This window comes from Talaromyces stipitatus, genomic scaffold, assembly GCF_000003125.1.
Source record: "Talaromyces stipitatus ATCC 10500 scf_1105507295549 genomic scaffold, whole genome shotgun sequence".
NCBI classification, from domain to species: domain Eukaryota; kingdom Fungi; phylum Ascomycota; class Eurotiomycetes; order Eurotiales; family Trichocomaceae; genus Talaromyces; species Talaromyces stipitatus.
The window spans coordinates 319,831-339,488 of record NW_002990117.1 but is presented as its reverse complement, the minus strand read 5'-3'; the positions used below and the strand labels follow the sequence as shown (position 1 = coordinate 339,488).

The following is a 19,658-nucleotide window of genomic DNA, read 5'->3' as shown; positions in this document are numbered from 1 at the left end:
GGAGTCCTGCAGATGGATTTGCCAGAAAATAGTTAGACCAGATAATTGATTACCGCATTATAGTATTGTATTCAAGTTTATAGCAAGAATGGGAAAATAATGTCCCGATAAAATATAGTCACCCATGCCGCGCCGAAGATCGTAGAGTTTCATCGCCCGAATATCCCCACGGCTAAGCTTAATCGCTCGAGGAAATATAGATAGGTGTGGTACTTCAGGGGCCTTATGTTGTCGGTAGACATTTGTTGAGACTGGCTGGCGGCAGACTCGTACATTAAGAAAGTTCTCTTTGAAATCTTGTTTCAAAGAGCGATACGATGGGGATACACGGGTTCTTGAAGATGCCTTCAACAAAATTAATGTTCGGTAAAAAGGCGTCGTCAAGGCACGAGAAGGAGTAAGGCAAGTTGTATGATCTCTTTACTATCTGGTGGTCCTATTCTTTACTTTGGGCTTTTTGATATATGCTGCTGCTCATCCTCGTGACGGCGATAAAAAGGTTCTCAACGATGGCGACTGTGACGAAGTAGAAACAATAAGTACAGGGCTTCACCTATTGATCAACTTTTTAAGTACTGTTTTATTAACCGCCAGTAAATTTGGAATGGTAAAGTTCCAACGCTCTAGAGTATACATATCGTGTACGAGAATCTGCGCCCAGAACATAAATATTTTGGGTTCACGCAAGTAATACGACGAGATTTGAGCAAGGGTACCGAGACATTGCAACAGTGGCAAATGTACCTGGATTCGACGATCCAGAATCTAATATCTTCCAGCTGGTCAACATGTGGGCTATGCGATGAGACGAATGGCAGCTGGTTGATGGTTCTGGACAATGCAGATGCTATTGATACCTTTTTTAATACCTCTAGTGGGAATGTGCCATAGTGGATTACTTACCTCGTGTTTCGCATGCGCCAATTTTGATTACGGCACGGAATATCGTGAGGCCTTATGGTCAAGTCATACCAGTGAAACCAATGAACACGTATGATGCTATTACCCTACTACGAACCCGCATTAACATAGACTAGTCAAATAAAGACAGCACTCATCTGTTGGTCAAGGCACTTGAATGCATCCCTTTGGCACTTACACAAGCTGGTGCATATATTTCGAATCGCTCACCTCGAATGGCTGTATCGACTTGGAGTATTTTCAACAGAGTAAGAATAACCAACAGCATCTTCTAAATTATGAAGATACCTATTATCTTCGACGGGATCAGACTATCCGATACCCAGTCATCACGACATGGCAGATATCATTTGATCAGATCCACCACATACTAAATCTGTTGGCATTGATGAGTATGTTTGACCGACAAGGGATTCCAGAAGAATTGGTCAAGGAAGGGATGGATCAACTCGAATTGGAGGATGCAATGGCCCCATTAATAAAATTTTCTCTCATCCAGGTCGAGGTTGGTGGATGGTTGCTTGAATTGCACTGGCTGGTCCAATTATCAGTTCGACAGTGGCTGAAGAAGCAAGACCAGCTCCAAAGTCAGGGGAAATATAAGGAGGCGCAGGCCCTGACTCCGAGCCCGATTCTGGTTTCTTTCCTCTCCCATACTCAGTATTCTCATCGATTAGCTACCCCAGATATCAGATGGATGGTAATTTAATTAGAATATGAGCACCTTCACGGTTCATTATTTTTTTCGTACACTGATTATACTTGTCATGCCACAAGTTTGCAGAATCTACGGTACCTCCTATTTGGTTACTTTAATTTCGGATGTGGAGGGGCAGTCTCTGAAATGCGTTCAGTTCTATAAATCAGACTAGAAATCATATTTACTTGATTAACTGTCAGACATAGACAAGAAACCAAAAGTAGAAGAACCGCTTACAAAGATTCCTTAGGCTCGATCAAGCATATAGCTTCGTTAAGTACTCCAACGACTTGTCTATTACTGATGTAACCCCCCAGCTCAAAACATTCATATTTTGCAAATATCTAGTCTTTCAGCCTAGTACCTTACACATTCAATTTCCCTTGCGAACACTACATATTACTTTCAAAAATCTACTTGAAACAACAATGAAACAAGCTTTTTACTTTCATGTGCACTATAGTGACCGTACACATAAAGGAGCCCATCCTATAAAGCCCTTTATGTATTCACAGAGGAAGCTTGCAGCAAGGATAGCTCTTTGAAGTTATTCGTAGAATTCCGGCAAACCACACGTGTACTGCAAGGAACTGACAGCAAGAAGAAATCTGATTCTGCTAACTACTGAGAAACAAGAAGCAAAGATAGAAAACAAGAGGACTGCTGCCCCAGGACAAATCGATGGGCAGGATGAACTCCTTATAAGCTTCATCCTATCAGCATGGGTTTTCCTAATCAGTACAGCGTTCTCTTACTATTGGCAAGTTCAAAGTCTCCCCTGCTGAGTATTGGAACTGGCTCGACAAAGTTGGTGATATCCGTGGTGTCGAGTATAGTGCATAGAATGCACTCATTATCTTGAAAGGAGGCCCAGGATGGATGCATGAGGCTGCGGCCGACGTGGTCCGTGAAGTCTTCTATCAAATACGAGACAAGTTGAATGCCGCTACTGGCTCGCGCTACTTTTTGACTGGTAGTATAGGTATGTTAATAGATCCGTCTCCTTATCTATGTTATTTTGTAACTCCTAACTATATCAGATTGTTCATTAGCCGGCGACTTTGATGGATCTACAAAACAAGCAGATGCATCTCTTCAGAAGTCTGGAGCTAAATGGCCAGCTGTGGTTCTTGAGGTCGGCATTAGCGAAACCACAAGCAAGCTCTATCATGATGCAAAGCGATGGTTGGAAGGTAGTAATCGTCAAACCAAACTTGTGATACTTGTTAATATTCAAGAAAAACCGAAATGGAAGACTTCAAATGATGATTGGGGTTTATCTGAAATTGACTTTCAGCAAATCAATCATGACAGCCTCTCTAATCATATATTCCAGTGGTACCGATCCAAGGAAATTCGCCTTCATGGTAGCTTGGACCTATCTGTACATCTATGGTACAGTGATGATGATAAACAATGTATCTTGAATAATGCTATCTTATCACCAGGCAACTTGATAGACCTATCAACTATCAATGATGTGCCTTTGAGATTGGAGCATCTCGTGATTCGGATGTGAGCAACCATTTTCATTTCCATTGAGACATTTGATCGACACAATGCAAAATGGCTTTGAAAATATTAAAATGCAAAGAACTAGTGTCTTGGCAGAGAACAAGTTGAAAAAGTAGTTTCCATTATGAGGGAGTCTATCATATTTTCAGTGTGATAGATTTCTGTGTTGGGTATTTTGATTCAGGGCTGGGCAGCCAGTAGCTTTAGTGATTTAGGATGCAGTTAATGATTTACTATTGACAGATATATCTCGGATATGCTCAAATTATTATATTAGACTAGAAAACAATCAAAAGAGCCGTAAACCTTATAGTATAAGACTCAGTGGACATCATGTTGTACAATTTGGTGTCGGATCCAGCGCAGAGCGTATCAACGGGGATTGCTCCTTAAATACCTGTCCGAACGTGAATATCAAACCCTACACGTTTTGGCACCGGATATAGTTAGTCTGACGCGGCACGTGCGTGCCGCGTATATCTAGCTAGCCATCCCCGTCCCCCTCGTTCTTGGGGACAAGTCACAATATTAGGAATCAAGATATCTTCATATTGTCAGGCTCATTAGGCCGCTTCGTGTTCGCGCCTTACTACCGTCTATGCTTCGTGATACGGACCGTAGTTAAACCAACAATACCTTAACTAGTAAAACAGCGGTGTAGTATGATAGAGTCTTCACTTTCGCTTGAGCCCTATGTGATAATAGGAAAGTGGTGGGAATAGCTTCAAATTCGTAAAAAGCAAAGAATCTGTTGAGAAGGGTTGTGCGCTGAAAGAGGTTTACTCAACTTCCTTAGCGTTTCGTATGGTAATCTGAGTACACAACTTTACACGCTAGACCCGGGGTTAGCGAACTAGTGCAACTTAGCGTATTCCCATCACTTTTGGTGCCCACCTCCATACGGATTAGACTAACGGAGTACTGTTGGATTGTACGTAACAATCTCAAGCGGTAACGTAATCCACAAGCGAACCGGCACTACAAGCGAACCGGCACTTTTTCCCGAACACGTACAAAATATTGATCTCAAATCTCAATTTCTAACCCACATACTAATTATATACAAAAAATCAATTCCTAATACGATTAGGACATCCGGTTATTTTATGTCCTGCAACACCACAACCACTGCAGCGAAATTGACGTCGTACAGGTGGATGACAGACTGGAAGCTCAGGCTCGGCCGGAGCAGTAGTAACAGCTTGGGATGCTTCAACCCGACCTTGTACGAGTGCTTGAGCTTCCTCTCTGGTAATTCCCTGCTCATGAGATATTTGCTGCTTAGATCTTTGACGTTTTTGCTTCTCCTTCTCATGTGCAGCCCGTAGATCATGGAGTTCCTTCTGTGCAATTGTAAGCTTATTAATACTCATCTCATAAGCCTTTGATGCCCGTGTAAACACTTCACCAATAGCCTCAGATGAACTCCTTGTATGCCGGCTTATTCTCTTCTTCATAGTAGTCATTTGGCGCTTAAATTGACATGCGTTTTGAGGGGTTTGCAAGCAGGATGATTGTGTATCACTTGATCGACATGGAGGGGGTGTTGGAGTCTTCAATCGAACAGTAAGCTGTTGATAAACTCGATCTGGATTGAATGGTACTAATCCAGTTGCTGTAAAGCTATTCCGAACAGTTTGGGCTTTATATGCCATCGTACGAGCCTTTGGGAATGCAGTAAGAAAGTCAAGTTTATCAATATGATTGAATCCAAGCCTCATTCGCTGCTCAACAAGCTGTCCATAATGTCGCTTTAAAACAGCAAAACAGCCAACATCAAGAGGCTGTAAAAGATGTGAAGAATGAGGAGGCATACAGACTGGAATAATATTATTCTCAGTGCATGTACGGTCAAATTCAGCAGTCAAATGACTTCCATGGCCATCAAGAATTAACATGCGATAATTTCCCATTGCACGGCCATTAGTAAGAGGAATAAAATGGGTTTTAAGCCATTCTAACCCAATCTTATCTGTAGTCCATCCATTATCACTGATATTGATTCTCCAGTCATCAGGAAGATCCTCAAACCAGCCTAACCGAGTATATTTCTTTGCCTTGAAAATGATGTATGAAGGCAGGGCCCATCCAGTTGAATTAATTGCCTCAATTGCAGTCACCCATTCTCAATTTCCAGGCTGTAATAGCTTTGGCCGAGCATATCGATCGCTTCCAGTAATAACCTTTGCGGTTGCACAGAGTCCCATAGCAAAGCCAGTCTCATCAAAATTGTAGATATCTTCTGGTAAGATTCCGTACTTTGATATAACCTCTCGTACGCGATCAAAATATTCTTGGATTAACTTCGGATCTTCGCATTTAGCACGCTCGTAGTTATATTTCCGTGAAAATTTTGATTCAATCTCTGGGCGACGTTTGACAAGATTATAGACCCATTTCTCTCCAACCTATTGATTTCCACATTGTGAAAGAAGGTAATTAGCCATCTCTCGTACAAGAGAGTGCCGAGGGGGTAATCCACGTTTGTCTAGATCGAGTACCCATTTGACAAGTGATTCCTCTTCAAATTGAGACAATTTATGTCTGTTGGCACGTATTATAGATCTTTGTTGAATTCCGTTTAACCTGTCATATAGCGTCGTCCGAGGAATATTGTAAATGATTGCAGCTTGATACACACTTGAGATTTTTCCATTTTTTAAGTCGGAAATAGCTAACAAGATCCGCCCCTCTTACTCTGCTAAATTCTTTTCGTTTTTATTGCGAATTGGTGGCATGTTGACGCGTTGAATAGTATGGAATCAATATTGAGTACGCGTTCGGAAAGAAACTGTCGGCTCGGTTACATTGTCGCTTCGCTTACCGATTACGTTATACCTAATTGTACTGAATAAGAATTCCTCTTTGGTGGACTAGCAGCTGTATTCAGCCCCATGCTTATATAACTAGCGTTGGTTCCCGATTTATTGGCTGTGACGTTCTCATTTCTCTGACACACGTAGCATTAAAAACGAGAACATAAATATTGCTATATTCAAGAGGGACCATAGATTCTACAGTAACTTTCTAGGTTTACAAAGATGGCATTACGGTACCCAGGCTACACCAGACAAGCTACTAAGTATCTCATTTCCTGCGGGTTCCTCCTGCTGCTGCTTTTTTTCTGGCTTCCAGAGCTTTCAGCACGGCGCTACAACACTTGGGATTGGACAGGCTGTCCAGGTTCGTTTCCATTCGAACCATCATGTACAGATCCTAGTGCTACGATCGCCCAAGATATACAAATTGTGGTCAGGACAGGGGGCTCAGAACCCCAGAGTAGACTTCGTTCTCAACTATCCACAATTCTCTCTCGGATCCCACAACGGAATGTCCTTATCTTGTCGGACATGGAAGAAGAGATCGGCTCTTACCATGTTCAGGATGTCTATGCCGACTTATCAGAGCAAGAGCGTGCGAGCTACCCCGAATTTGCCCTGTATGACACACAGCTGGAGTATCAAAAACAGGGGGGAAATACTCGCGAGCTACAAGGTGGATGGAACTTGGGCAAATAGTAAGTAATCATCAAAGAGCACATTCTTCTATTATGTTTGAGAAGCAGCACCTTTCAAGACATCTAGAAGCAAATGTTAATTTGCAACTATTCATAGTATGAATCTAGCTATGAAGCGCAAGATCTGGAAAATGCATCAGGAATCTCACGGCGGGTTTAATTTCAGATGGTTCGTCTTCTTAGACACGGACACATTCATTGAATGGGAGAATCTCCTCGTTCTGTTGAGTCATCTTAACGATGCGAAACCGCTTTACATAGGCAGTCCGGTCTGGCTGCCAGCGCTGCAGTTTGCCCATGGCGGAAGCGCATATATTTTATCATATGGCGCCATGAAAGCTCTAAATACCCCTGAGACACGTGATAAGGAACAGCTCTTGTATAGCCAATTCGGTTTCAACACAACTGCATTGTGCTGTGGCGATGAGGCCCTCGCGAACGTATTGAAATCAAAAGGGGTCAGCCTAAAAGGCTACTGGCCAATGTTTAATGGAGAGATACCAGCCGCTCTCTCCTTCGGTAGAGATCTTTGGTGTGAGCCCGTCATTTCGTTACATCACATTGCCGGGGAGGACATGCAAGATCTCTGGCAGTGGATCGAAAATTGGAAACTCAGGACAAGCAGCATGGTTGGTTCACCCTTTTCCCTTGACTACCATCTTTATATCTCCGTAAACTAGCAGCCTCCATGACCATTTCGCTCACCACAAAACAGCAACCAATTTTGTTCAAAGACTTGTTTGAATATGTTGCTCCGCAGATAATCGGCACCCGTGAGGACTGGGATAATATACATGGCAGCATGAAGATTTTTCCAAAGTCTACGGCAGCTCATAGCTCCTTCCAAAACTGCAAGGCAGCCTGTGAACTAGACAGTTCTTGCTTTCAGTTTGTCTATGATGGCACCACCTGCGCGGTTTCAGATCACATCCGAGTTGGTAGCAAACGTTCACCTGAAGAGAATCCAGCGCGAACATACATATCCGGATGGATGATAGAAAGGATTCGAGACTGGACAATGAAGACCTATTGTGCAAGCGCACATTGGCTGCATTCCAATCCATAGACTTCGCTCCTCCTCTATCCACTTTGATGCCTCTATCTCCATATATAAGCGGGCTTAGTGGTCCCTTGTTCTTGTCCCTATGATCGTTGCAACAACCTCAAGAGTCGAATATTCGAGAGTTGTAGTTTATCCCCTACGTGTATTTACTGTAAATAAAAACTCGTACCAAGAGATACAGAATTATATCCGGATTGACATTACTACCACACTATTCTATATTTAGTATGGTATCTTATTGGCATTCTTGGCAGTGTTTCAGAGGAAAGCGAAGAGAGTCTCAGTTGTTACTCTGAATGTGCAAAGCACTGTATTGTTCCACTGCGAGAACGAGGCAAATACATGTCGGTGGTGCTGATGTTTAGCACCATCGGAGCGGCATTAGGCCCGCTCCTAGGAGGCCTGATTGCAAGCAACACTACCTGGCGTTAGATCTTCTATATCAACGTTCCAATCGGAGGAGGTATGTTTGTTCCAACTCCCAAGCACACACATGCTCAGTCTATGAAATTCTCTCCACCATCTAGTCGCACTCGTCGCTCTCTACGTATTTTTGCGTGTGAATCACCGTAAGGACCAGACCTGGAAGCAGCGGATTGCCCGCATCGACTTTGGAGGCAACTTTATATTCATCGCAGCCATGGTGGCCATAATCTTAGCCCTCACTTGGGGGGGCACAGTATACAGCTGGAGCAGCCATCGCATCCTAGTAGCCCTTATATTAGGATTTGTTGGTCTATTCATCTAGACTAGATTTGAGTGGACGCCAAAGTTTGCCCCAGAACCCTCATTCCCACGCAAGATTGTCTCGCCCGCACCTCGTCAGCTGCTCTCATCTTGACCTTCCTGCATTCTATCGTCACCTACGGGAGCTTTTATTTTCTCCCAATCTACTTTCAAGAGGTCAAAGACTGATCCCCCTTAACCTCAGGAGTCGACACTTTGCCAACATTTGCTGGTATTATCCCTTTTGCTATTATGGGCGGCGTGATTCTGTCCAAGACTGGCCGGTACAAGCCGTTGCACTTCTTTGGGTTCATTGCCTTGACTATCGGCTTTGGTCTGTTTAGTACGCTGGATGAAAATCCAAGTGACGCTGCCTGGATCTGCTACCAACTGCTATGTTCCATCGGTGCTGGGTGCCTCGCAGGCATCACCCTGCCTGCCGTTCAGGCTCCGCTAGATGAAAGTGATGTGGCTACCGCGACTGGTTTGTGGAGCTTCACCCGTGGGTTTGGGGCGATCTGGGGTGTCACTATTCCAGCTGCGGTGTTTAACAATGAATGTGCCAAACATGCCGCTATGGTGAGCAACGCAGGGGTTGCGCAGAAACTTTCGGGTGGAAAAGCCTACGAGTATGCCACGCAGGCTTTTCTCAACAGCACCAGCGATCCGACAGTCCGAGCAGAAGTCATACGAGTTTTCGCAAAATCAATGCAAACCGTTTGGTATGTCTGTCTGGCATTTTCCGCACCCGGATTGATCATCGCCCTGTTCGAGAGGGAGGTGAAGCTGCGTCAAGATCTCAAGACGGAATTCGGCATTGAGGAAGATAGGAAAGACCCCGCTGCTTTTGGGGTGATAGGCTTGTCAACCGTCGAGGCCAACGCCGTAAGCTGAGATAACTGTAAGGATCTTGACTAAGAGACTGACTCAGAAATGAAGACGAATAGATGGAAACTGACTAAGGAACCAGAAAATAAGGACTAGAAAAGGTGTTAGATATTATTGGTGAAGTGCATAGCGCACAACTTTGAAAGGGGGGGAGAGAGAGAAATTCAGGCCTTTAGTTGAGAAATTACAAAATCATCTTGGTTTCTATCAATCTCACGAGATTGAGGGTAAAATAACCCCCGGTAAATCTAACAAAAGGAAACAAGAGAACTGTCGGTTCCCAGGACAAATCAATGGGCAGGATGAACTCCTTATAAGCTTCATCCTGCCGACATGGACTTTCCTAATTAGTAGAGCAGTGACATCTAAACATACCAAAAGATGTGCAAAGGAAACAACGAGTCTATAGAGGTATTTGCGCAGTGCATGCCACCCTTCAACAGCAACTTTTAAGAGTAATCCTCATAGCATTCAATGTGTCATCTAATTTTCTATTGCATGATGTATTTTATATTGTCATCAGACTCAAATTGGGGGAGTTATGGTGGATCAAAATTTGGTGTTCTGGTGTTTAGATTTTTTTCCATTTCGGCCAAACCCTAGCTGAGACGCTAATGCAAATAGGAATTAACATTACATGCCCTTTTGTTGGTGTTTGAATAGCGATCTTACGAATCACTATACGGCGCTGTAGCACGCCGTCGATTCGTACGCGAACTGGTCGGGATTACTATTCTCCGTGCGCTAGAGCGACCAACACCATATAATGTATCTAGGCACCCCGCCCCCCCTAGTTTCGGGGGTCAGTCTTTTTTAATATTACATTTCGTGCTATATAGCAAGGCTCACCACGTAGGGCAGTTGGATCGCCCTAGCTTACGATATCCTACGCTTCGTGATACGGGACGTAGCTAAACCAACAGTTGGATTGTATGTAACAATCCTTAGCGGTATATCTCAACGTATCAAGTTATGTATGAAAGTATATGGAATCCTTGATTCTTGTTGTCATTCTTGTTGTCTTCTAAGTACAGTCAAGGTGGGAGATGTCTTCTACCCCCTATTCGGTGGATCCCTCTCCTCAGTGTGTTGCTCGCTCTTATTGGCTTACAGATTTCATCTCTATAATTGGCTGGATAAGCTTACCTAATCCAACAAGAGCCAGAACTAACGTAATCCACAAGCGAACCACCACTTTTTCCCGAACGCGTACACAATCAACACGCCAACATGCCACCAATTCGCAATAAAAATAAGAAAGATTTAGCTGAGCAAGAGGGACAAATTTTATTAGCTATTTCTGATTTACAAAACGGACGAATCTTCCGCGTGGCTCAAGCTGCAAGGATTTATAGTATACCTCGGGCGACTCTACGAGACAGATTAAACGGCACTCAGCAGAGATCTCAAGTACGCGCCAACAGTCATAAATTAACTCAGTGTGAGGAGGAATCGCTTGTCAAATGGATACTCGATCTAGATAAACGTGGATTACCCCCTCGACACTCTCTTGTACGAGAGATGGCGGATTATCTTCTCTCACAACGCGGAAACCAACAGGTTTGAGAGAATTGGGTATATAATCTTGTCAAACGTCGCCCAGAGATTGAATCAAAGTTCTCGCGGAAATATAACTATGAACGTGCTAAATGCGAAGATCCGAAGATAATCCAAGAATATTTTGATCGCGTACGAGAGGTTATATTACAGTATGGGATCTTGCCAGAAGATATCTACAATTTTGATGAGCCGGGCTTTGCTATGGGACTCTGTGCGAATGCAAAAGTTATCACTGGAAGTGATCGATATGCTCGGCCAAAGCTATTGCAGCCTGGTAATCGAGAATGGGTAACTGCAATTGAGGCAGTTAATTCGATTGGATGGGCATTGCTTTCGTACATTATTTTCAAGGCAAAGAAATATACTCGATTAGGCTGGTTTGAGGATTTTCCAGATGATTGGAAAATCAATATTAGCGATAATGGATGGATGGACGACAGATAAGATTGGATTAGAATGGCTGAAAACTCATTTTATTCCTCTTACCGATGGCCGTACATTGGGAAAATATCGGATGTTGATTCTTGATGGTCATGGAAGCCATTTAACTGCTGAATTTGACCGTACATGCACTGAGAATAATATTATTCCAGTCTATATGCTCCCCATTCCTCGCATCTTTTACAGCCTCTTGATGTTGGCTGTTTTGCTGTTTCAAAGCGACATTATGGATAGCTTGTTGAGCAGCGAATGAGGCTTGGATTCAATTATATTGATAAACTTGACTTTCTTACTGCATTCCCAAAGGCTCGTACAATGGCATACAAAGCTCAAACTGTTCGGAATAGCTTTACAGCAACTGGATTAGTACCATTCAATCCAGATCGAGTTTATCAACAGCCTACTGTTCGATTGAAGACTCCAACATCCCCACCAAGTCGATCAAGTGATACACAATCATCCTGCTTGCAAACCCCTCAAAACCCACGTCAATTTAAGCGCCAAATGACTATAACGAAGAAGAGAATAAGCCGGCATACAAGAAGTTCATCTGAAGCTATTGGTGAAGTGTTTACACGGGCATCAAAGGCTTATGAGATGAGTATTAATAAGCTTACAATTGCACAGAAGGAACTCCATGATCTACGGGCTGCACATGAGAGGGAGAAGCAAAAACGTCAAAGATCTAAGCAGCAAATATCTCATGAGCAGGGAATTACCAGAGAGGAAGCTCAAGCACTCGTACAAGGTCAGATTGAAGCATCTCAAGCTGTTACTACTGCTCCGGCCGAGCCTGAGCTCCCAGTCTCTCACCCACCTGTACGACGTCAATTTCGCTGCAGTGGTTGTGGTGTTGCAGGACATAAAATAACTGGATGTCCTAATCGTATTAGGAATTAATTTTTTCTATATAATTAGTATGTGGGTTAGAAATTGAGATTTGAGATCAATATTTTGTACGCGTTCGGGAAAAAGTGGTGGTTCGCTTGTGGTGTCTGTTCGCTTGTGGACTACGTTACTCGAGGATGGTTAGGTCATCCAATCGCCCAGCGTCAGTATCCAACCTAACTAACGCAGAGTGGGCAACCGCCTACCGCTTGAACCATATTTTTTTTTTACGCTGTATGAGAGTTTCAAATGACATCTGATTACTCTGTAGAAAAGGCGTGTAGCCCGCTTTGCGAAACGCCGATGCTGACCCTCATATATCCACTAGTTAATCGAAGTGGGGATGCAATAACCATATCGATAAGTTTGGTTTTATTGGAGCAAGGCAAAAAGCCCATACTTATCCTACCGGGTGCTTAAAACGATCAGAAAAGAGAGTCTGATCTGTTTTCGATAGCCTCACCGGCCAAAGAACGAGTTTCAGAGGCGTCTCAAGTGTGGACAAAGCTAGGGCATAAAGCACAAGATTCCTGAACCAAAAAGCTTCACTTTTCGAGAATGAGAATTATTGTACACGTGTGAACTTTAGCTGGACTGGCTCCATCAATCCACAGTCCACCAACTATCACACGCGATCTTCAACATCATATTTCTTTGTCGTATCGCCATTTCCCCATGCCACATGTGAGGAATTATCATTACTCCATGCCTTACTATTGTGGTCACTATTATCTGTAGTTGACGTGATCTGCACCTCCGTCGTTCGCACGATGCCGCCACTACCATGACCGCCACAGTTGCCACTGTGAATAGGGAGGATCCTTTCCTCACTGCTATTATTGCTGTGTATATCTGAGACGCTCGTAATGGAGTGCTTGACATGACTGAGTTTCGTGGACATGACGTTGTGGGCAGTGTATTCGAGGCCAGATTGAAGCACTGCTCCAGAGCTGGGGGTATTCTTGTTTGTGTTGCGGGAGAGCGAGCGTAATTTGGTTCCTTTGTCATATTTATTGTAAAAGTGGCCTCGACTGCGTGAGCCAGAGCTGTAGTTATTGAGGAGCCTCTTGAAAAGTGGCTTGAGGCAGGGTAGACTCCCTGCAACAATCCCAGTATTGCATTCGGTGCTGCGATGTAAATGTTAGACGACGTCTGAGGGGAGGAATTAAGAAATGGCGCGTGTCCGTACGTGATCCATATTGTCAGGTCCGTCGAGTCCCAGAGGAAATCTCCTGTTTTTCCGTAGTTTGGAAGGAATGACAGTTTAACGAATGCTGCAACGCATGCACTATCGACAAAAGGTCGTATCGGTCAATCATGTCCTTTAAAAGGGGCTGGAAGCTTACAAGACACCGAGTCCGAGAATGCAGATCAGAGATGCTTTGGTGCGCATGTTAATTTGTAATTTTCTGATTTGTATCATGATTAATAAATAACTGTATCGTATCCCTCTTTGAGATTGTAGCAACTGGAGGTGCGAACGTACCGAAGCATGAAAGCCGGCAAAACTGCGAAAGTCAAATCGGTGAGAATATTGAGAGCTTCCCGGGAGTCTGTCAGCGTCAAAGTCCAATCTTGATACCTCTCACACGCTAACCTGTGTTAGTATAACTGAGCTCGATAAGCTGCCTCGGTGTAAAACATTGAGACTTCACCCTATCATCCCAGATAGATGCCATGTCCTTACACTGGAAGATAAGGGTCTATCACAACCATCAGTTCAACACCCAAGGGGGGTAATACCGCGGAGGAATGTACGTACGAAGAAGCATATCGTCGTGTAAATCGCCATCATGGCTAGAATGCATATACATCAGCTGGTGTTGTTTCTTCTTCGTTCCGAAACAACGCTCATTCAATTCACTCGACACTTACCGATCACAGTCCAGATAAATATCTTGTAGCTCTTGTTCGGCACAAAGCGAATTAAGAACAACCCAATTGAGATTTTTACAAGGCCAATCGCCCACAGATAGATTGCCTGAGTGACGAAATTCAAATGCAGGCCTGTGACAGCAACTTCCTGATCGAGATACACCCTATGTCGTCCGGCCCCATTTCTGACTTCTGGAATGATGACAGCCCAACCGGAAAGGGACTTTCAAAAGTTATCAATTATCTAGAAGCACTGATTGGATTTATCAAGAGTCAAGGGATGGAAGACTTACCAGGGCCATTGTTAATGCCATGAAGCAGTCCTTGATTCTAAGAGTCAGTCAACCCAGATATCAGATAAGAAGAAAAAATGGTGGAAATCAGAGAATTGAAAGAGAAACTACAGGGATCATTTCTGGATATAACTAAACAGAATTGTAAGGCAGTGAAAAGAAGGGACTACAGCGATGGAGGGAGAAAGCAATGCCATGATAAACGTCTTGGTGGACCACTTCCATTTTCTTCACATGCGTACAGTATCCGGTAACCTGGTACAGATCACTCACAGGTAGTGCTCTTTTTGCTCGAATTCTTCATTTTGCGTTTTGCTCTGTGAAAAACATCATACCGGATGACTGGGAAGATACTCACATCGAGGCCAATGTTTTTGACCATGAATATCCGAACGTATAGACGGGTCAGAACCACTACCAGGGCAGCACCGGTGGTAATGGAGACTGCAGCGAGGATATTTGGACCACGGTTGTCGTCTGGCAGTCCCGCCCCCCCCGGGTGGGCGATGGCTGACATGGTACTGTTCTGATGTCGACAACCTCGTTCTGTCTTAACGTATGTCGATGGAGAAGCAGAATGCTACTAGAGGATGAGGAAGGAACAGCGAAAGTAGAGTTCTCAGGAGAGTGGGCACATTTCATATAAGTCTAAAATCGTCACGTCCTAGCGAAGTTAGGGTTTCATTAAGGACAATGACGGCGAGGCAAATTTAGGTGCAAGGGCCCAAGGGATTTGGATTCTCTTGGATTGGCACGGTTGACTATCTATTATCCCCTTAGTTAGACATTTCAACTCATTCAGAATCCGAACCCGGCCCCTATTTATCCCATCGCTATGTACGCCAGACACTTCGTTAGGCTGGTAGGAAATAGCCACACCTAACAGACAGCTATTCGAGTGCGGCTGGAAGTTTATTCTTGATTCTCTCATCCTTAATGCAGGAACCATGCTAGATTCGTTTGTATTGTTTTAGATTGACCAAATACCTGGGGCTGGCCTTTCTTTTCCTCGTGTTCGCCGACGGTGGCATGAGATTTACTTTGCGCTCAGGCATAGCAGGGTGTGTATTTTGATGAGGGCGGAATTTAGCCAGATTGATCCGCTCCAATAATCATGCATCTGGGACAGTGTGTCCTGTTGGGACTATATTACAGCGCCGAGAACGGCCTCTCGCACTACAGAATCACCTTTGCTCAGTTTTGGCGCAACCTTTCGGTCCAGTGGCAAAGATCCCAATATGTAAGTACGGTAACAAACGTGTAGTACTCACAAATTTGTATGGAGTTCGATGATTTTTCAATTCAATTCTGCTCTTTCGCTGGGGCCAGCCACACCTTGCTCTCTGGAGTCTTTAGGACCCTGTTGGAACTAGCTTCGTGCCTTTCAAGGTTCAACCGGCTCACGCCTCATTATGGGTCTATCAGCCAATTGGGTAGTACCCTATAAAATACGGAATGCTAGTCTCCTTGGATCGGAAATTTTACCGCAATTAGGGCCCCGGTTGATTAATAGCACTATTATACACTTTCGGATCCGAAGGCCAATAGCCACGGATATTTCCAGCCAGATTGCTTCACCCGACAAGCTTACTGTAACAGGTTACTGGTAATGGTCATGCACAGAATAGGATGGAGCAAAGGGTTTCGGGAGTAGCATCTGTATTTATGGGGCCGGCCCCGCCCTGATCGATTTCCCAAGGGAGATTTGATGAGAGCGTTTGACAGAAAGCATGCATAGTACGGAGGTGGGAGTCAAAAGTGATGACAATACGCTAAATGCACGCTGGACGGCGGTAGACATGTATATCATAAATAATTACAGCTACTTTTGCCTTGGAGCTCCTCTATTTGTCTGTCTACTTAAGGGCTAGATGCTCTTTGACTTAGCTCTGTATAGAAACACATCTAATACATATAGTTTACACGCTAATAGCTAGCGTATTGCCGTTACTTTTGACTCTCACCTCGAGTGGGTAGTACTATGTTCCGGGTGGCTCGCTTAAATTTAATTGTTAGTTGGAAGTTTGCATAGAGATATTAAGTACTGCAACGTAGTGGCTCGCATTTATCCCGCGGTCTGAATCTGTTCGATGCTGGAATCGGTGATACTTACAAGGTTTACTACGCTGTATGTTGGGTTGATTTGGATTTCTGGCATTGCTCTTATTGCCTACTACATATTAGTTCTGTACACCTGGGACCGGGAAAAATGACCCCAGTCATAGTAAGTGCAGGCCGTATTTATGCAAGGTATGAAAAATGGGCCATAGCTTTTCTTGCTACGAATAAATTATTCCGGAAGCTCCGAAGGACTCCACAATTTGTGTTTTGGTGTTGGTGAGCCTGGCCATTTGCTACCTGGCCTAATATGTACTCTTATGGGTTTAATGCATGGCGTGGCATCCTCCCATGGCGTGACGGTCAATGGTTGACCGAACGAATATGGCTTGTTCCTTGAACCCACGCTGCTCGGTGTTGGCATCTCCTAGCTTCGTTTTCTTAGTAGAACGCATTCTGGCCCGATATCTACCATAGTATTGAATTTCTCCTCCTTCCGTCGCTCTTCACGGTGGGCAAATGTGTGGGGAGCGATGGGTTAGTTGTACTTTACACAGGAAGAGTTCTTCCAGATCAATACAACGTCTCACTGTGCTAATGACTGTGGTGTAACTCCTGCTCCTCTTATCTTTTTTTAACTTTCTAGTCTCGGCTACTTCGTCTGTCTAACTGCCATCAATCCTTCTTGGAATTGGCTCCTTCCTAGTACTTGTATAAGAATGTGAACAAGGTAAGCATTTTTCTTTCTTCAGCTTCTGTACCTGGGATCCTGAGAATTACAGTTCCTGTAAGAGTGCACCTGGAGTAGTGATTGTTATTGCCTCTTCTACCAAATCGCAATGCGATATACCACACTGGTTGGCGGAGCGCTGGCTCTCCTTTCCAGTACTCCTGTTCTAGCGCAGACCGCTTCTACGACCTTGCCCACAGCGGCTTCAACGTCGACGTCCCAGGCTGCTTCGCAACTGAACACTTTGAGCCAGTATGCCAAAAACGTCACTACAGGCAACCTTGACAACGGCGTCACCAGCAAACGTGGCGGCTGCAATTTGAGCAACTTGAAGATTCGCCGGGAGTGGTATGTCATTTTTTGCTTTCTTTTTGTCCCTATTACTCCCTGACTATTACTAGGTCCACTTTCTCCACTGCGCAGAAGGAGGCATACATCAATGCAGTGCTCTGCCTCCAGAGCAAGCCTTCAAGAACTCCTTCTGACCTGGTTTCGGGAGCGAGGACGCGCTATGATGATTTCGTGGCCACGCATATCAACCAGACACTCAACATCCATTATACGGTGAGCAATGATCCTTGTGGTTCTGACTTGGGGTCCTGCATCTAACTGATATACTAACTGCTGTCTTTCTTATCCTAACATAGGGCACGTTCCTCGCATGGCATCGTTACTTCACCTGGGAATTTGAGCAGACGTTGATCAACGAGTGTGGCTACACTGGCACGGTTCCGTAAGTCTCTCACTCTCATGACAAGATCCAAGTGCGTTCGCCTTTGAGATTCAGCACGCTGACAGCGTCACAGGTACTGGAACTGGCCGGCTTCCGCCAACTCCTTGGAGACTTACTCCGTGTTCGACGGCAGTGCGACCTCTATGTCCGGAAACGGTGCGCCACGCGGGCCCAACGATACTGACAGCGATATTGAGCTAACCCTCGGTAATTATCCGATTGTGTATCTGCCACTCGGCACGGGAGGCGGCTGTGTGACTAGTGGTCCATTCGTAAATTACACTGTGAACCTGGGCCCAGTGGCTCTTTCATTGCCAGGGGGCGCGACGGGCGCGGCGGCCAACCCATTGGGCTACAATCCTCGCTGTTTGAAGCGTGATCTGACTACTGCCCTCATTCAGCGGTATGCGAATTTCACGTCGGTGGTGAGCCTTATCCTGAACAACAACGACATCGCCGACTTCCAGCTTGCCATGCAGGGTGTCCCCGGTAGCGGTTCAATTGGCGTACACGGGGGTGGTCATTACGCCATGGGCGGCGACCCTGGCCGGGATGTGTTTGTGTCGCCTGGCGATCCTGCTTTCTGGCACCATCACGGTATGATTGACCGCGTTTGGTGGATTTGGCAGACCCTTGATCTGGCCAATCGCCAGGACGCTATCTCCGGCACGAACACGTTTTTGAACAATCCTCCCTCGGCTAATACGACGCTCGACACCGTTATCGATCTGGGGTACGCGGCGGGCGAAATGATAGCAATGCGTGAGCTGATGAGCACGACGGGAGGACCTTTCTGTTATATATATCTCTGATCATGTATTGGCAGAAATCTCTAGTCCCTGAGAATTGTTATATAACCATTTCTTTGCTTATTACTATACACTAATATCAGATGTACTTCACCAGTGAGTCCTGTCCGACTGGACTTTGGCACAACGTTCGTGCCTAATAACTATCAAATAATAGGCACGTCTAACAGCCATATTTCTACTCATATAATAGCTTTCAAAGGCCATATAATGAATTTCAGTAGCACAGGAGTGTATGGAAATCAATGAGTTTTACCTCTGTATTCAATTTGATCTATTCGGATATGGGACGGGCCAATCATGAATTTCCCTGGACACTATGATACGTCAAGCCAATCACAATTTTTCAGGACACGGCTCACCACTAATGAAATTTTAATCCTCACAGTAAGGCTAAACCATTTTAAGATACGAAAACAAAACTAAACCACGAATAACTATCTTATACCCTATCGTCAATCGGATCCTATCCAGGATCCAATTGGCCGCCCGCTGATTGACTCTTCCAACCGTTACCTCCCGCTGGTCGGGTTAGGGTTATCCAATCTGGACCGACAGAACCAGTAAGATTGTCAACACCAGAGAAAGCAAAGACAAAGACTAGAACGCGTTACATAGATACAGACTAAACAAGAAAAAGTAAAGATTAGAATATGTTATATATATAGCATAAATAGTTCTGACTTACCCAGCAGATCTAAAATATCCTTCTTATCTTTATCTCTTTAATTATGCTCTCTATCTGCTCGTTCGTCCAAGCTGAAGAAATTATATACACGATTTCTAAGTGTAAAGATCATGTGAACTTCGTTGTAACAACGTTACGAGGGATACGTATAGTCACGTTCGAGAAGGATTGCTTAAGGGCGGAGTAGGTAGTTAGGGTATGGAATGTCAATGTACTGAATTTCAACCTATCCCTTCTGCTTCCGCAGCATGGA

At 44.5% G+C, this 19,658-nt stretch overlaps 6 protein-coding genes across 6 annotated transcripts, besides 2 other annotated features; 4 read left to right on the top strand and 2 right to left on the bottom strand.

Annotated features, from left to right (window-relative positions):
* Nucleotides 1–4,158: 4,158 nt before the first annotated feature.
* TSTA_009920 (uncharacterized protein) lies at nt 4,159–5,874 on the bottom strand (the record flags this gene model as incomplete). The annotated part of the gene is made up of 4 exons (XM_002483063.1): nt 4,159–5,241; nt 5,320–5,544; nt 5,593–5,680; nt 5,834–5,874. The coding sequence occupies 4 exons, from the start codon at nt 5,872–5,874 to the stop codon at nt 4,207–4,209; spliced, it is 1,389 nt and encodes a 462-aa protein (XP_002483108.1). The 3' UTR covers nt 4,159–4,206.
* Nucleotides 4,342–5,829: a mobile genetic element.
* A 303-nt stretch (nt 5,875–6,177) lies between the features above and the next one.
* Nucleotides 6,178–9,336, top strand: TSTA_009910 (uncharacterized protein; the record flags this gene model as incomplete). The annotated part of the gene is made up of 7 exons (XM_002483062.1): nt 6,178–6,319; nt 6,350–6,653; nt 6,751–7,282; nt 7,369–7,684; nt 7,943–8,067; nt 8,149–8,179; nt 8,648–9,336. The coding sequence occupies 7 exons, from the start codon at nt 6,178–6,180 to the stop codon at nt 9,334–9,336; spliced, it is 2,139 nt and encodes a 712-aa protein (XP_002483107.1).
* Nucleotides 9,337–10,560: 1,224 nt separating this feature from the next.
* On the top strand, nt 10,561–11,553 carry TSTA_009900 (uncharacterized protein; the record flags this gene model as incomplete). The annotated part of the gene is made up of 2 exons (XM_002483061.1): nt 10,561–10,816; nt 10,934–11,553. 2 exons carry the CDS (start codon nt 10,561–10,563, stop codon nt 11,332–11,334), a joined length of 657 nt encoding a protein of 218 aa, XP_002483106.1. The 3' UTR covers nt 11,335–11,553.
* Nucleotides 10,606–12,105: a mobile genetic element.
* Nucleotides 11,647–12,275, top strand: TSTA_009890 (uncharacterized protein; the record flags this gene model as incomplete). The annotated part of the gene is made up of 2 exons (XM_002483060.1): nt 11,647–12,217; nt 12,250–12,275. The coding sequence occupies 2 exons, from the start codon at nt 11,647–11,649 to the stop codon at nt 12,273–12,275; spliced, it is 597 nt and encodes a 198-aa protein (XP_002483105.1).
* Nucleotides 12,276–12,525: 250 nt separating this feature from the next.
* Nucleotides 12,526–15,081, bottom strand: TSTA_009880 (uncharacterized protein). Its single transcript, XM_002483059.1, has 9 exons — nt 14,746–15,081; nt 14,388–14,417; nt 14,095–14,317; nt 13,982–14,016; nt 13,817–13,922; nt 13,706–13,760; nt 13,566–13,628; nt 13,409–13,507; nt 12,526–13,346 (listed from the first exon to the last, which is right to left on the bottom strand). Exons 1-9 carry the CDS (start codon nt 14,902–14,904, stop codon nt 12,845–12,847), a joined length of 1,272 nt encoding a protein of 423 aa, XP_002483104.1. The 5' UTR covers nt 14,905–15,081; the 3' UTR covers nt 12,526–12,844.
* Nucleotides 15,082–17,284: 2,203 nt separating this feature from the next.
* TSTA_009870 (tyrosinase, putative) lies at nt 17,285–18,738 on the top strand (the record flags this gene model as incomplete). Its single annotated transcript, XM_002483058.1, has 4 exons — nt 17,285–17,523; nt 17,577–17,739; nt 17,823–17,908; nt 17,982–18,738. 4 exons carry the CDS (start codon nt 17,285–17,287, stop codon nt 18,718–18,720), a joined length of 1,227 nt encoding a protein of 408 aa, XP_002483103.1. The 3' UTR covers nt 18,721–18,738.
* Nucleotides 18,739–19,658: the final 920 nt, after the last annotated feature.

Bases quoted from the DNA above. Each gene is read 5' to 3' on its own strand.
- TSTA_009880 (XM_002483059.1), bottom strand. From the start codon at position 14,904: ATGTCAGCCATCGCCCACCCGGGGGGGGCGGGACTGCCAGACGACAAC. The intron at 13,923-13,981 runs GTACGTACATTC...TGGTTGTGATAG, and splicing joins ACACGACGATATGCTTCTTC to ACCCTTATCTTCCAGTGTAA. The intron at 13,347-13,408 runs GTACGGACACGC...TTTACATCGCAG, and splicing joins GACCTGACAATATGGATCAC to CACCGAATGCAATACTGGGA.